The sequence below is a fragment of the Podarcis liolepis genome (assembly GCF_965112155.1).
Source record: "Podarcis liolepis genome assembly, chromosome: 1".
Classification (NCBI taxonomy): domain Eukaryota; kingdom Metazoa; phylum Chordata; class Lepidosauria; order Squamata; family Lacertidae; genus Podarcis; species Podarcis liolepis.
In genome coordinates this window covers 22,218,356-22,233,883 of record NC_139554.1, presented here as the reverse complement: position 1 = coordinate 22,233,883, position 15,528 = coordinate 22,218,356, and the positions used below count along the sequence as shown (strand labels likewise).

At 41.6% G+C, this 15,528-nt stretch overlaps 2 protein-coding genes across 4 annotated transcripts in view; both read left to right on the top strand.

Annotated features, from left to right (window-relative positions):
• Positions 1-15,528, top strand: part of LOC310706715 (endogenous retrovirus group 3 member 1 Env polyprotein-like) — an 874,531-nt gene that overhangs the window by 376,910 nt on the left and 482,093 nt on the right. The gene's annotated exons all lie outside the window — the stretch shown is intronic.
• On the top strand, positions 84-14,433 carry UBR7 (ubiquitin protein ligase E3 component n-recognin 7). Of its 3 annotated transcripts, none has more exons than XM_083503135.1 (11): positions 84-445; positions 2,350-2,483; positions 3,619-3,679; positions 6,611-6,706; positions 7,565-7,618; positions 8,631-8,736; positions 9,299-9,471; positions 10,868-10,996; positions 11,881-12,043; positions 12,761-12,822; positions 13,277-14,433. In XM_083503135.1, the coding sequence occupies exons 1-11, from the start codon at positions 263-265 to the stop codon at positions 13,367-13,369; spliced, it is 1,254 nt and encodes a 417-aa protein (XP_083359261.1). In that variant the 5' UTR covers positions 84-262; the 3' UTR covers positions 13,370-14,433. The 3 variants fall into 3 exon arrangements, with proteins under 3 accessions (XP_083359261.1, XP_083359260.1, XP_083359262.1); XM_083503134.1 differs by having other exon boundaries at positions 10,865-10,996; XM_083503136.1 differs by having other exon boundaries at positions 126-445; positions 9,329-9,471; positions 10,865-10,996.

Below are 15,528 nucleotides of genomic sequence, written 5' to 3'. Positions count from 1 at the left end.
TTCTGGAGCTCACGTGGGCCTCGTTGGCGTCGCGTGAACCTCCCTCCCCCCCACGCCCTACTTCTCCTTCCTGCTCCTCCCCACCGAGCGCCTTTTATCTCGTAGCGTCTGGGCGGCGGCGGCGCAGGACAGCGGACCCCTCGCTTTCCGCTTCCGGCGTGCGCCGGGCGCTCTCTGGTGGCGGTTTGGCGTTTTCCCGCCTTTTCCTCCCCTTCCTCCTCCCCTTCACCGAGGGAAAGGGAGCTGCGTGCGTTAGTTGAGGATGGAGAAAGAGGCGGCGGCGTCTGGCGCCGGCCTACCTGGCGACGAGGGCGAAGAAGGCGAGAGGAGCGCGGAGGAGCCCGTGGTGTCGCTAGCCGAGGTGCTGGCCGAGAGCGAGGAGCTCGAGAAGGAGGCGCGCGCCGTGCTGGGCGGGAGCGACCACGAGCGCTGCAGCTACTCTCAGGTGAGCCCCGCGGGGGCGAGGAGAGGGGGGCGGTGCCCCGCCAGGTGGGGCTTCCTTTGGCGGCCCCTGAGGGGCTGGGGGGGGAAGGAGGGGCGGCTGAGGTGGTTGGGGGGCGAGGGGAAGCGGCGGCAGAAGGAAAGAGGAATGCCCGGGCTCGGGTGGGCGCTCCTCTTTATTTCGTTAGTCATTATTTGAAGTAACTCCTTCATCATCATCATCATATTATTATTTATTTATTTTATTGTTTATATTCCGCCCATCTGGCTGGGTTTCCCCAGCCACTCTGCTCAGCCTACTAAAGATTCATGGACTTTCCGCTCAAATGAACCCCAAAGTGGCTGACAAACAATAAACAAGAGCCTCGCAAGTGCTGTGTAAACCCTATAATGCAATTTAAAAAAAAAACCATCCGTAGAAACGCATCCGCAGTGGTCAACAAGATGGCAACACGGTGGCCGAGCTCCATTCTACAGCGGCCGAACGTCTTGGTGTTTTTCTCTTCAGCTGACCTCGTGCTTTTGTTAGTTTTGCTTGTTCTTTTTAAAACTCTGTTTGGAAAGGTGGATGGGATAGGACTCTGTTAACAGATGTGCGTGGATTATAATGTCAAAGAGCATAATGCGTATATGGAAAAGGTAGCTAGGCTTTTACACCCGAAAAAAGGTCTTGCAGAGCAATAGTTTCTTTTGCAGGGCAACCAGTCACGGGGATCTTTTCTCCGTACTTTGGTTTGTTCTTGTGGTCCCATCGTGATCAGACTTTAGTGTGGTTAAACGAAATGAAGGGCATGGAATGGTCATTGGAATCTTACTAATGTCTTCTAAAAGATTACAAGACAGTGTACTTAATATTGTAGTTATGAATGCCCCCCTTTGCCTACTCTTTTTGCTACGATTTTGATGCAACTCCATTCTCACTGCTCCAGGAGTGTATTCTGGCCGGTAATGATCATTCTGAAGCTTAAATAAAAAAATTCCTTCCAGTAGCACCTTAAAGACCAACTAAGTTAGTTCTTGGTATGAGCTTTCGTGTGCATGCACACTTCTTCAGATACAGATTCTGAAGCTTGTTGATCATCTGGCTGCATCTCATGCTTTTTCTTATATTGGCATGCTCCTGCAAAAAAGTTCGATGTCACATAGCTTGGTCGTATCTTGCAGTAACATCAAGCCGTCTTGCAATAGCTGAAGCAAGGAGGAGGGTGTGTGGGTGTCTTGGTATGTTTGAAAATAAACTGGGATAGCTTTAGACTAAGGTTCATACACCTAAGGAGTACAGAAATACACTGGGCAGCGATCCCCATCTGTGCATGATACTCTTTATATACCTTGTTCATTAGGGAAGAAAACAGCTGAAATATCAAAATACACTGCTTATACATTACCTGTGAAACAAGGAGGAATTGTGTAAAACAGCAGTGAATGATGATTGCCTCCTTCTGTTGCTTAGGCAAGGGCAATTTTGTCCCTTTCCTCTTATTTTGTTTGACTTCCCCCCTCCCCCCATCAGTAGCTTGTTATCTATTCTAGATAATGAAAATATGGGATTATTTGGAAGCTTATTTATACTGCAGTGCACTTATACAACACCCATGTAACGCTCTGGTCCTTTTGTTCCCTTTTCAGAAACAAACTTGGCATTCAGTATACAGCATCTTCTGACTGCCAGTTATTTTAGCTGCCTAAGTGAAATTTCTAATGTGGACACATATTGTTGGCTGAATCTGGAATAATCAGTCCTAAGTTGTAGGATATAGCTGCTTGAGAACATGGGAGCCATTATGGAATCTCCTTTGAAAAAGCTGGATTTGGTTTCTGTACACAGAATTCAATTTTGCTCAACTTCAAATTCCCAAACTGGCATTCCCTAACATCTCCATTTTTATGCTACTGTCTCTTTTCCAGGGAGCTGTAAAGAGGCAAGCCTTGTATGCCTGCAGTACGTGCACGCCGCCAGGAGAAGAGCCAGCAGGGATCTGTTTAGCATGCAGTTATGAATGTCATGGCACCCACAAGTTATTTGAGCTGTATACAAAAAGGTAACATTGATTGATTGATTGAATTTATATCCCATTCCCTGAAGGAGCCCAGGGTGACAAACAGATCTACAGTTTTAAAAACCAAAACATTATAAAGCAGTTTAATTTTTTTAAAAAAACAGTTACAGTTAAGACCTTCTAAAAATCAGTTATTCCATCCAGTGATCTCAGGGTTGCCAGCAATAGTAAAGTAGTATACCTAAAATCAATGTATAGTGGTACCTCGGATTAAGTACTTAATTCGTTCTGGAGGTCCGTTCTTAATCTGAAACTGTTCTTAACCTGAAACACCACTTTAGCTAATGGGGCCTCCCGCTGCTGCCGTGCCGCCGGAGCATGATTTCTGTTCTCATCCTGAAGCAAAGTTCTTAACCCGAGGTACTATTTCTGGGTTAGCGGAGTCTGTAACCTGAAGCGTATGTAACCCGAGGTACCACTGTATTTCCTCTGTTGTACAACATTAAATGCACCTAAACTAGAACTGCCATTTTGTTGCCACTGTAACTCTTTTATACAAGCAGTGGTGGAGCTTCATGCTCCGGCACCGGGGAGGTAGAGAGCAAGTGCGGGCGGGGCTGGGGCGCGTCCCGGGTGTGTGGCGTGTGTCCTGGGGGTGTGGCACCCAGCGCGCGGGGGGGGGCAGCCGTGATGGCACCCACTGGGATCGCGCTGCTGGGGGCGGTGCGCTCCCCTGCACTCCTCTTCCTCCGCCAGTGTATACAAGAATGCTTTGAAACTCAGGGTTGTAACTGCGAGAAAAATGTTACAGTACTGAGGTGTAGCAGACATAGAAAACTTTTGGATATGTTAGGTTTAAAAGAAAAACCTTTGGCTGCAGCTGCTTGTTTATGAGCCTCCAATGAGACACAACCAAAATACCGGTAAGTAGTGCTATGGGCTCACCAAAATGTCATGCTCTGATCTTGTTCATGATAGTATAATCATTAAATTTGTAAATCAAATGTCTGCTTTGATAAATAAACCTTTTTGGGTGTGGTTGAATGATCCTGGTCAGAAGTAGGGAGTTTTCATCCATTTATGAATACAGTTAACTTTCCTGAGATGTACCGGTAACTGATGTTCCTAAAACTAAAAAAAGCCCTGTCAGAACTCTGACTCTTCCTTTTCCTCTTAGAAACTTCCGCTGTGATTGTGGAAACAGCAAATTCAAAAATTTGCAATGCAAACTACTTCCAGTAAGTATAATTCTGTTTTCTTTTTGGAGTGTAATTGTAGCTAAACTCTTGTTTCTTTAGTGTGAGAACTTTTACTTGTAATTTCTTTTCTTCTCTCATAAACATGCATTTCAAAAGTGAGATTAAAATGAAATTTGCAAAGTTCTTCATAGCTATTGGCCCAGGCTAGCTTTATTTAGTGTCCAGTGACCTTCATGGGTCAGTTCATTGCAGATGTGGAACGACATCCAGATGCCCCTTCACATCTGGATTGACTGCATGGAAATGCAGATTTCATTTGCTAGCTTATGGTGTGTACTAGGGCTGTGCTATAAATCGCCATATTCTTGAATACAGTGTATTGAAATAACATTGTGATATGTGTTTCAACAAGGCAATATACCTGTGAACAAAAGGTGGAGACATAACAGCTTCCCAGGGGGTAGCTCAGCTTTACAGATACTTTGCAGATAATTTGCTGGCATCATCTCTCCAGCTTTGTTTGCTCTTTTCCTCCTCCCTCCTAAATGATAAGCCTTCACACAAACCAGCAAACTCTTTCATCTTCACAGGTATCTTTCCACTTAAAGGTAAAGGGGTAAAGGGACCACTGACAATTAAGTCCAGTTGCTCATCTCGCTTTACAGGCCAGCGTCCGCTTCCACAGTTTTTCCGGGTCATGTGGCCAGCATGAGTAAGCCGCTTCTGGCAAAACCAGAGCAGCACATGGAAACGCCATTTACCTTCCCGCAGGAGCAGTACCTATTTATCCTTGCACTGCGTGCTTTCAAACTGCTAGGTTGGCAGGAGCTGGGACTGAACAATGGGAGCTCACCCCATCCCGGGGATTCGAACCGATGACATTTCCATAGGCAAGCCCAGGTGGCACAGTGGTTTAACCCACAGCGCTTAGGGTTCAGCTAATTTTGCAGAGCCTGCTAAAAATCCAGGAGGGACCCCCTGTGGCTAGACAATGAAGATCCAGCAATCAAAGATCCAGCTGAAAAGTAAACAAAGAAAGTAAACTAAGAACTGGAAAACACATCCTTCTTTCCTCACACTTCCCTCCCCCACTGGTGGAAGAGTTTTCATTTTTATTTTTTGATGGTGTTTATGTTGTTGGTTCCCCCTTAAATAGCTTTTCTCCATACCGAAAAGGAAGGGGTTTTTTATTTAAAGGAAACTATCTTTTTGCTTGCTTGCCCTCCCTCCCTCTGATAAAAAGAGAGAGATTGGTGAGATGAGGGCTTTTGAGGAGGCCCTTCTGTGTGGGGGGTGGGGATGGAGGGGAGAAGATTTAGCTGGCTGCCTTGGGCTGAAATGGGAGAATGATGGGGAGGGTGTTTTTCAGTAACCAGTACAAGCACATGTATGTCTACTCACAAGCAAGCCCTACTGAATTCAATGAGGCTTACTCCCAGGAAAGTAGAAGTAAGTTCAGTTGAACTCTGTGGGGCTTATGTGTTGTAAATAAAAATATGCCCTTTTTCCTTATTGGGTATCCAAGAGCCCATATAGAGTCCTTACATAGGTTCCCTATTGGTAGGAGAAAATAACAGAGGCCAACCAGAGAATATTGAGAAGCAAAGCAGCTAGTAAGCCTGATCTTTATTGATCTGTTGCAACAGGGTGCTCCTCTCACACGCAGGAGAGGAAGAGGACCCCCAAAATTGCTGTGCAAGGGCTTATAAAGACTTTTGAAATTCCCATCCTCTAGATCAAGACCACCCCCAGAAACATTATGCATACATCACAGAAGGGGTGTAACCTAAGACCACCCCTCAGATACATCTCACCTCCATGACAGAATTTTTAATGTTGTTTTTCTCCTGTCTGGCAAGTTACTTGATTGGATTTCCTGGGGAGCCTGGCCATTCTTTTGTAGTGGTAAAATACTTATTTCCTGGGCCAGGTCACAGGCTCACACCTTATTCATATCTTAAATGTGTCCTTAAGACAGGATTTGTGAGGAAAGAGACAATGGGGAGACTTTTCCAGTTTGACTTTGCAGAGAAAACATTTGGTCAGTTTAGGAATCAAAATGGTTCCAGGTTGGCCTTCCTGTGTTGATCTATGTATGTGCGGTTATGAACATTGCCATATATCTCAAAATTCCTATCACATATGCATGCATAGATTCCACTTAGACCTCTGAGTGGGGAAGTAGATGCAACCTGAGTACTAAATCACTTGAATTAGTTGAAAATTATATGGAAGTTTATTTAATATTTTTATTAAAACTACTACTTTTAAGGCCCTCCACTGCAGCAGGGGATCTCGTCGAGGCCCTTGGCTGCTGTGGGGAAGCTTGGTGCACCCTCCACTGCTGCAGGGAGGTATGGCGGGACCATCTGCCAGCAAGGTGCTCCGCCATCACCAATATATGTTGGGATATATCGAGATACAGTGATATTTAGCTGATGATATATTGTGATGTTGAAAACCAAATATCGCCCAGCCCTAGTGTGTACAGTGTTGTCTGTAAACATGATATTAATGTGCTTTTTATTAACCTGCTGGACTCAAGTACTTGGAGAAATATGAGTGTGTTTTTTAATGTGGGTCACAGCTTGCAATCCAGAGATGGCATCTGAGTCAGATGGGCACATTGAGTCTTCATTAACTTAAATTGAGGGAACTCTATTCTTTTTCTTTTATTTGACTCTGCCTTCAAGGAAAAAACAGTTCATCCTCTTTCTCTTCTGATTACCTCAATTTCTTTCCCTTCCAAAATCTCAAAGGTTTATAGAGTATATAAATTTTTCAGGCTTGAAGTGAGATTCAATAAGGGACATGTGATATGCATTTAATATGACTGGACATAATAGCAAAGTTTAGCTTTCTGGGATGGCTAAAAGTAAGATACATACCATGATTTAACGCTTTTTATTTCTAGAGTATTTGTTTTCCTCTTGTTTTTTGTTTAAGACATATGTCCTAACTTATTTCTAGGAGAAGGCAATGGTGAATCCAGCAAATAAATATAACGATAACTTCTTTGGATTATATTGTGTTTGTAAAAGACCTTACCCAGATCCTGATGATGAGGTAAGATGCTAATGTCTTGTACATGCAAATATTTTTATATGCGTGCAGTTCTAGTAAGTTTTAGTAACTTCACTATGTTTTGTTATCCATTTTAAAATAAGCAAAAAGAGATGTTTGACAGAGGTAGTTGGTGGAAAGCAAAGCTCCACAATATGTACAGTGCTACTGATCATGTTCCATGACGCAAGAAATTGCACAAACTGGCAACATCAGGATATTTTTTATGCAGGGTATTTCATCGTGTTCTCTAGGCTTACCCAGTGCCAAATTGACTTTTCATAATATTGGAACTTGGAGCCATCCATTATAGCTAAATGTTGGAAGATTGAAAACAGACAAAATAAGTATTTCTCACACGGTGTTTAGTTAAGTAATGGAGTTCACTACAGTGGTACCTCGGGTTAAGAAGTTAATTCGTTCTGGAGGTCCGTTCTTAACCTGAAACTGTTCTTAACCTGACGTACCACTTTACCTAATGGGGCCTCCTGCTGCCGCTGTGCTGCCACTGCGCAATTTCTGTTCTCACCCTGAAGCAAAGTTCTTAAACCGAGGTACTATTTCTGGGTTAGTGGAACCTGTAACCTGAAGCGTCTGTAACCCGAGGTACCACTGTATTAGAAAATGTAGTGATGGTAGTGTCCCCTAAGGTAATTGGGACCCTAACAATTTAAGGCTTTAAAAGTTAAAACCATGGAAATGAATCTGCAGGCAGGGCAGATGTTTTAATATAGGTGATTGAGGAGATTGCTATCTCAAGCTTCTCAATAAGCAAATTACAGCACCATTTTGCACTCGTTGAACCATTTTCAAAGGTAGCCTGACGAAGATAATTTTGTAATATTTTGGCTCTATTTTTAGATTCCAGATGAAATGATCCAGTGCATAGTTTGTGAAGACTGGTTTCATGGAAGGGTAAGCCCATGTAATAAAATCACTTCATTAAATGGAAAGGGTTGGAAATGTTAAAGTGATAAATTTAACCTGTCAGACCAGATTTTCTAACTTGTACAGGGCTCGCTTCCTCAGCCTCCTTAATTCAAAATAATTGCATAGATCCCTCAAGCAATACTCTGGAATAATTGAGTTTATGTTGCAAACCTATACACTTAAAACTGTTTACAGTTGGATAGTTAAATCTCCTCCTTATTGGAACAGGCAATGTTTAGATGAAGTTTAGGCATTACATGTTCTAGTAAGGATGAAAGATTGTAAAATAAAGTTAACCCTTCATTTACACAAATGCCTGGGTCACACTGTATGCCATGGGCAGAGGTAAGATTAGGGGTGCTCTTTGCATTAAATATGAAGGAATATTTGATTCTCAATTTCTAATTAGATTGCTGAATTTCTGGATTCTAAGCTAAGCTCTTCTTTCTCCCCCATCCCTCCCAGGGGAAAATTAGGAGTGTATTTTTGTATGAAAGGACTGTGAACTCAGTTGGTATTAAAACAAACTCCTGAGCTGAAAATAATATTATTATTATTATTAATAATAATAATAATAATAATAATAATAATAATAATAATAAATATAAATAATAATTTATTATTTATACCCCTGCCCATCTGGCTGGGTTTCCCCAGCCACTCTGTGCTCAGAGACACCCTGTTACTTAATTTGGAGTGCTACAACTCTCCCAGCAGTTTGACGTCACCCCCAGAGGCGGACTCCTCCATTCTTTCCCGAGACAGATGAATGCCAGCAGTTCACTCCTATGAACTATTTTGTACCCAACTTCATTTCTAATAAAACGCCAACTTCTAAAGATTCCATAAGTCTGGGGTCTGTTCGTACCTAGTTTAGAGTGTAAAGAAGAAAAAAGATGTGTTCCAGTGCTTGGGGGATCACTGGTTTCCCCTTTTTGTTGTTGAAGAATAATTTGTTAATATGTTGTTTCCCGTGTGTTCTCATTTCCACCTCCAGCATCTTGGTGCAGTCCCTCCAGATAGTGGGGACTTTCACGAAATGGTGTGTCAGGCTTGCATGGATCGTTGCCCTTTCCTGTGGGCATATGCCTCACAGATAGCAGGTGAGGAGAATAAGGGCAGCTGTTGTGCTAATATTTTTAACCTGGAGCAGCAGCTAAGCCTCGCTAATGCAAGTTTTTGATTTTACCCATCTTAGTTTCATTAAAATTACCGCAACTTTGACTTGTTTAGGTTGCAGCAGTCTTAATTTTGCCTGATTGAATTGTGCTATTGCGCTTTGAGAATTCTTAAAGTTAGGCATAGTGTATCACCTGACCTTTTGTTGTTGGTAGCCATGTTGATATTTAATAAAAATAAAAATTAATAATTTTATTATTCATACCCTGCCCATCTGACTGGGTTTCCCTAGCCACTCTGGGCAGCTTACATAATATATAAAACCTAATAAAGCATGAAACATTAAAAACTTCCCGATACAGGGCTGCCTTCAGAAATCTTCTGAAAGTTGTATAGTTCTTTATCTCCTTGACATCTGAAGGGAGAGTATTCCACAGGGAGGGCGCCACTACCGAGACAGAAATAACGTTTCAGGTTTTTGAGAATGAAATAACATTTTGTAGCGCAGGCATGCCAATATTAGGTGTGGGTGTCTTTCTTTTGCAGTTCACACTGTGACCAAAGTTACTGCTGCAGCTGAAGATCAAGTTGTGCTGAATGTTGAAGAAACTGAAGAAATAAAAAAAGAAAATGGTATAGATAATCAAATAAAGACCGAAGAAGAAAAAGCAGCACACAATAATGAGCCATCCACCAGCTCTGCCTCTGAGTGTTCTGAGGTAAGCTTTGCATTTATTCTTTTGTGGCTTATGGTCAAAATCTTTCTTTCGTTTGTGCTCAGAGCAAGAGAATAATTGTATTTATTTATTTATTTTGTCTAGCTGGTCATTACAAAAGATAAAATATATAAAATAGAATAAAAACGGAATAAAATGCTTCACACATTGACTTTCTGTTAAGGGACAGGTCCTCCTACAGCTCTGAAAAAGTGGCCTGTTTTGCCCTCACAAAGGCAATTTTGAGGAGAAAAGTTTGTGTCAAAACTACGTGAGCATGTAACTCTTTGTGAAGCATGTAAATTCATGTAATTCAGCTAATTACCTGCCAGACAAACACACCGTTTTGTGTGTGTGAGCACCCTAGTGTCCAAGCCATCCGGGAACTGCCTGACACCAGTAGCTACATGTGCGACTGGGCAATGTAACAGGAACCCCAGACTCAAAATAATTACCCGTATTTTTCGCTCTATAACACGCACCAGACCATAACACGCACGTAGTTTTTAGAGGAGGAAAACAAGAAAAAAAATATTCTAAACGAAATAGTGGATATATGATTTTTGTGGTTCATGCTGTGGCCACAGACATGTGATCTGACAGTGAGTTTGGAGTAGCCCAATGCACAAATCCTGAGGATCCATGTGGATCCATGCTTTGTAACCATGGAGGAGGAAAGGAAGGGGAACCATGGATCCTCTGCTCACGACTGCAGCAGATCCCCCCCGCCACCAGCAGGCATTCGCTCCATAACACGCACAGACATTTCCCCTTACTTTCTAGGAGGAAAAAAGTGAGTGTTATGGTGCAAAAAATACGGTATATGTTGTATCCAGTGCTTGTAGACCCACTGAAATTGATGGAAGTAACTAACATGGATCTGTTAACTTTAATGGGTCTTTTCTGAGTAGAACATAGTTGGATACCTTCACAAGTGGGTCTGAAATGAACAGAAAGATTCATGTCAAATGTGCCTGTAGAGTCAGAAAGCAAGTATTAGAAGGATTATTTCCGGTGCTACATGTTTGTGCATTTTTTGGCTGAGAAAACGAGAACTGTGAGCTCCTCTTTTTGCAGGATATATCCAAATGAGGTTTTTTTCAATACAATGTCTAGGAAGAACGTGAAGGCTAATGTATTTTGGGAACCTCAGGAGGAATAAATGGAGTTAGGCTTGGTGAGGTATTTGCTACTCTGCTTGTTTTCCTGGTTCCCTAGACCTCAATTCAAGTCTGAGCCTCATGTGCATATTCCATTTTTTAGTTATGGCATTACTATCGTCTTACTGCTACCAGATTGCAGTTTTGTAATAACTTTGCAGAAAGCTAAGAAGTTCACAGGCTAGAATGAACAACACCTATGGATATGGAAGAGAAACTGACCTTTCATTTTGCAGCAGACAGTTAAGAAAGAAGAATCCACCTGCAGATTCCAAGAACTTAAAGCCAAGCAGTACGTACAGAAGAACAGGGCCACCTTTTGGCCACACAACTGGCGAAGCAAATTGTGCACCTGCAAAGAATGTATGGTATGTATTTTTGAAAATCTCCAGTTTTCATGTTTGCTTTAGAACTATCTAGAATGCAGTTCACCTATGAACTTGCAAGTGGCTGAATAAAAATGGAAGGAGTGGGAAAGCGTAAACCTGCGAGACTTAACCTGTTTTTGTCTGAAAACATATAATGAATGGTATCGGGCAGGTTACAAAAAAGAGTGATGCTTGCTTGTAATTTGTCTATTCATTTGATTCACAATTGGAGTCTCTTTTCTAGTCATCAAATTTCAAAGCTCTATGCATACATGGGGAAAGAAGGAGTAGAGGAGAAATGTCCCATTTTTTGCTTTTCCTCTTCTACCGCTGTTCTTGCCCTTTAATTCTTAATCCTGTGTGGATATGTTTGCTGGCCTTGTATCCCATTACCTAGGTTTCCTTGCCTGGCTCCATTTGTCATTTCCACCTTTTGTTGGCTTGCCTTGAAATTTGCAGGCTCCAGCTGCACATTGTTACCTCTTCCTTTGAGGTATTTGGAAATATTTAAGGTGGTAGTCAAATAAGTGGTGGTAGTCAAATAAGTTTGAGCATAACAAATTAGCATAACTAATTTAGGTTCATGAATTTCAGTGGGTCTAGTCTGAGTAAAACTTAGTAACTTTTTCCCCCCAAGAAGGGAAGTGTATATTATTGATAGATTGCATTGGTACACCAGAGGCTCCCAGAGTGGCTTGCATAAACGGGTCAGGAAGGGAAGAGTAAAACAAATGCAGCTGGACTGTCATAGCAGAGGTGATAGAGTGAGCCCTGCTTCCTGTGTATCCCATTCATAGAATGGCTGCCCTGAGGTGCCAGATGAGGGAGAAGAGGCCAAGGTGATCAATTCATTTCTGTATTTAAAATAAACTTTTGTTTTTTAGAAAATGTATTGTGACCTGGAAGTCCCATTTCTAACAGAGGAATGTGATACAGTCTTAGCCTATGAGAATAAAGGGACAAGTGACCAGGAAGCAGACAGAAGAGATCCTCTAATGGACACACTTAGCAGCATGAATAGAGTCCAGCAGGTGGAGCTAATCAGTGGTAAGTGATGGAGCTTTCATACTTTTTACCCAATGAGCATCTGGTGGGAGGGCACCAGGTTGGGGAATGCTTAGGCAGAATGTTGTGCAGAATGCAGCACCTGGGTTTCAGACTGCTGGCCATAGAATCATAGTGTTGAAGGGAGCCCCAGGGTCATCTAGTCCAACCTCATTCAATACTGGAATCTCAGCTGAAGCATCCATCCAGAAAGGAGAATCCACCACTTTTTGAGGTAGTCTGTTCCAATGCTGAACAGCTCTTAACGTCAGAACGTTCTTCCTGATGTTGAGTTGGAATCTTCTTTATTTTAACTTGAATCCATGGTTCAAATCCTACCCTCTGGAGCAGGAGAAAGGAAACTTGCTCCATCATAAGACTTGGTATTCCAGACCCTTGATCATCTTGCTTGCCCTTCTCTGCACGTGTTCCATCTTGTCAATATCCTCCTTAAATTGCGGTGCACAGAACTGAACACAGTACTCTGTGTAGTCTTGTCCAATGCTCAATAGATTGGTACTGTTACTTCCCTTGAATGGAAAATCTATGCTAAACTAAGTTGATATGTTGAGCAAAAAAGCAGACCAGAGGAGCGGGGAGGTAGAGGAGCAGTATGAGTCTTGGACCATATTTGGTTGCAATTAGTCAGCTAAGTGGGAGAAAAACAATCCTTTAAGTAAATTCACAACTACAGTAACACAGTATTTTTTTTAAATACAGAATACAATGACTTGAAAACAGAACTGACAGACTATTTGAGAAGATTTGCGAATGACGGAACAGTAAGTATATAACTCCATAGCGATTCTCTTTTGTTGATTTACAGATTAATCATACTCTGTTGAAGCAGGATTGGAAGGCAATAAGGCTTTTAGGCTTAGGTCCTCAGTTTCTCAGGTCACTCATAAAGCTCACTGGTGACCTTGGACCATATCTTCCTCATAGAATTGTTTTAAGGATGTTAATGGAGGTAAGAGGAATTTGTGTATTAGCTATCATGAGCCCTTAGGAGGAGTTAAGCCATTTTTCAGAACAGACTCAATAATTCATTTTAAAGTGTAATGTCTCGAAATGACCTTTAGTAGTTTGACTTTCAAAACCTTGTTTAGCATCCCAAATAAAATGCCTTGACTTCTGCCCTATTAGCGACCACTATGCTTTTCATCCAGGCCTGAACTTACATTTAAAATGTGTCAGTTCCATTATTTTCTTCCACCAACTTTTACTTGCCACCAGGTTGTTAAGAGAGAAGACATTCAGCAGTTTTTTGAAGAATTTCAGTCTCGGAAGAGGAGGAGAACAGACCGGATTCAGTACTACTGTAGCTAGACTGGCCTGGAAATCGAAGGACAAGTTTTTTGCTACCCCTTTTCATTCTTTCCTCCCTTCTGATTTAATTCGACTACCTGTTCATCTTGGCTTTTGTCCTATAAGGCAATGCTTGCTGCTTTACAGCTTAAACATGTGCTCTAATTTCATGGCAGCTGTGCTGAAAATTAACAAGATCATGGTTTCATAAAAATGCCAATTAATTTGTGTTGAAGGAATTGGGGATGGGGTTGGTGTCCAAAGGTATATACTTTGAAAAAGATTAACAAGCCTTCTAAACAGCTGTAGGTGATGAATCATTCTTCAATTGGTTAAAAGAAAAACCTAAATCACTTGACTGAAGTTTACATAACAATGTTTTTAATCAGGGTACCCCTTTTTCATGCAGATCTGTTTTTAAAATAAGAATTCATACCTGTTCAATTTAAGTACACCCTCTTATTAATTTCTAGTACAAATCATGTTCTGTAGGCATTTTGCTTGTTTAAGAGAGTGAATACAGGATTAGAATGTGGATTAAGGAACCTCTCCTTGAATGAAGTATAAATTCTAGCTAAACTTTGAAATGAACAGACTGACACATGCAAATTCTAGATAATATTTCCTTGATAACTCCTACTGTATAGCAGCTTTTTACAATGAAATTACTGTAAATGTTAATTTCCTGCCCCCACAGAATGTAAATACATTGGTTGCTGCAGGATGCTACTAGGTTATCATTTTACTTTTTAGACTGCAAGGAATCTCTGGTTTGGAAGCTTATATCATGTAATTGTTCTAGTTTGTATATGTTTCAGAGGGGTAGCCTACAAAGGTATTTACCCACCTGTAAAATAATGAACTTGTGATCTTTTTGTAATAATTTTAGATAATAAAACCAAGGCAAGAATATTGTAAATAATGTTAAAACCAATGTTCAGAAGCTGTTTTCTTATTAGTGCTCAACTTAATGATCTAATTATTCAAACAAATCTTAAATGTGTGTATTCAGAACCCTTAAAGCGATGTCTTCTTCTGCCACCATTCGGTTTTTTAAATCTCAATAAAGCAGTTGGTTGTCATTAGTGATGTTGCTAAATTTTGGAATGATTGTGCCTGTTCAAAAACTTTTGCAAATGTGGTTTACTCAGAGCTGCTTCATTTTCGTTCCAGCAGCCCAAAGAGGATAGTTCCTACTCAGTCTGGTTTGAAACAAGATAATGGTAGGCTTGCTCTAGAGGTTATGGGCTCCTAGAGACATAATGCAAGATTTGCTTATGGCAGAGCAAGCAGGTGTTTGATAGCCACGCTTCTAGTCTCATCAATGTTAGTATGCTATTACTGTATCTATTAGCTAGTTTAATGGCAACGTCACTTGTCTTTGCATGTGGCTTCCCTCACTTGGCTCTGCCCCCCCGCCCCCTCCTCATAGTAGCTGCTGCAGGAAGCATGGCAGCTGCGGAGAAAAGGATTAACCCCCCCCTTCCAAATATGTAGGCAACAACCTTCCATGGATACCTGTGAAGATTCCCTTGCCCAAGCACACTGTTGCAATATGTCTATGCTCAAAGAAGGGAGGCACCAGTGGGGTGGGGTAATATGCCCATACTAGAGCAGTTTGCTTTGGGTGACTAGGCTGCATTGTGGGAGAATTTAAAGGAATGTTAAGTAGGAGAATGGGGTACATGCTAGTGATAGTGGAATGGTTGTGGCCTTGCTCATTTTTAGATGCAGCCTTGCCTTTCCACTGGCATGTAACCATAATGTTACCCATGGGCAGCACACATCCTGGTTTAATAATAATAATAATAAATAATAATAAATAATAAATAATATACCTCGCCTATCTGGTTGGGCTTCCCCAGCCACTCTGGATGGCTCCCAACAGAATATTAATAATAACTAGGGTGCCAGTGTGTTGTTTTGCATATTCCCTCAGCCAAAACTCAGGACTACATGGGTAACTTGCACTGTGGTTGATTTTAATCTTGAAGCTGTTACACTACCTATGATGTGCTAAATGAAATAAATAACTTCTGTTCAGCACAGGGTCATTAGATGCACATCTGTACCCAACCACATTACTGTAAACAAGGGAAGTAGTGCAATACATGAGTCAGATCCGTCTAGTTTGACACAGATTGTGGTTTTGCATTTTGAAAAGCACCATAGGGGGTAGT

Excerpts from the sequence above, each read along its gene's own strand:
- UBR7 (XM_083503134.1), top strand. The coding sequence starts at position 263 with ATGGAGAAAGAGGCGGCGGCGTCTGGCGCCGGCCTACCTGGCGACGAG. Across the intron at positions 3,680-6,610 it reads TGCAATGCAAACTACTTCCA|GAGAAGGCAATGGTGAATCC; the intron begins GTAAGTATAATT and ends ACTTATTTCTAG. Across the intron at positions 6,707-7,564 it reads ACCCAGATCCTGATGATGAG|ATTCCAGATGAAATGATCCA; the intron begins GTAAGATGCTAA and ends CTCTATTTTTAG.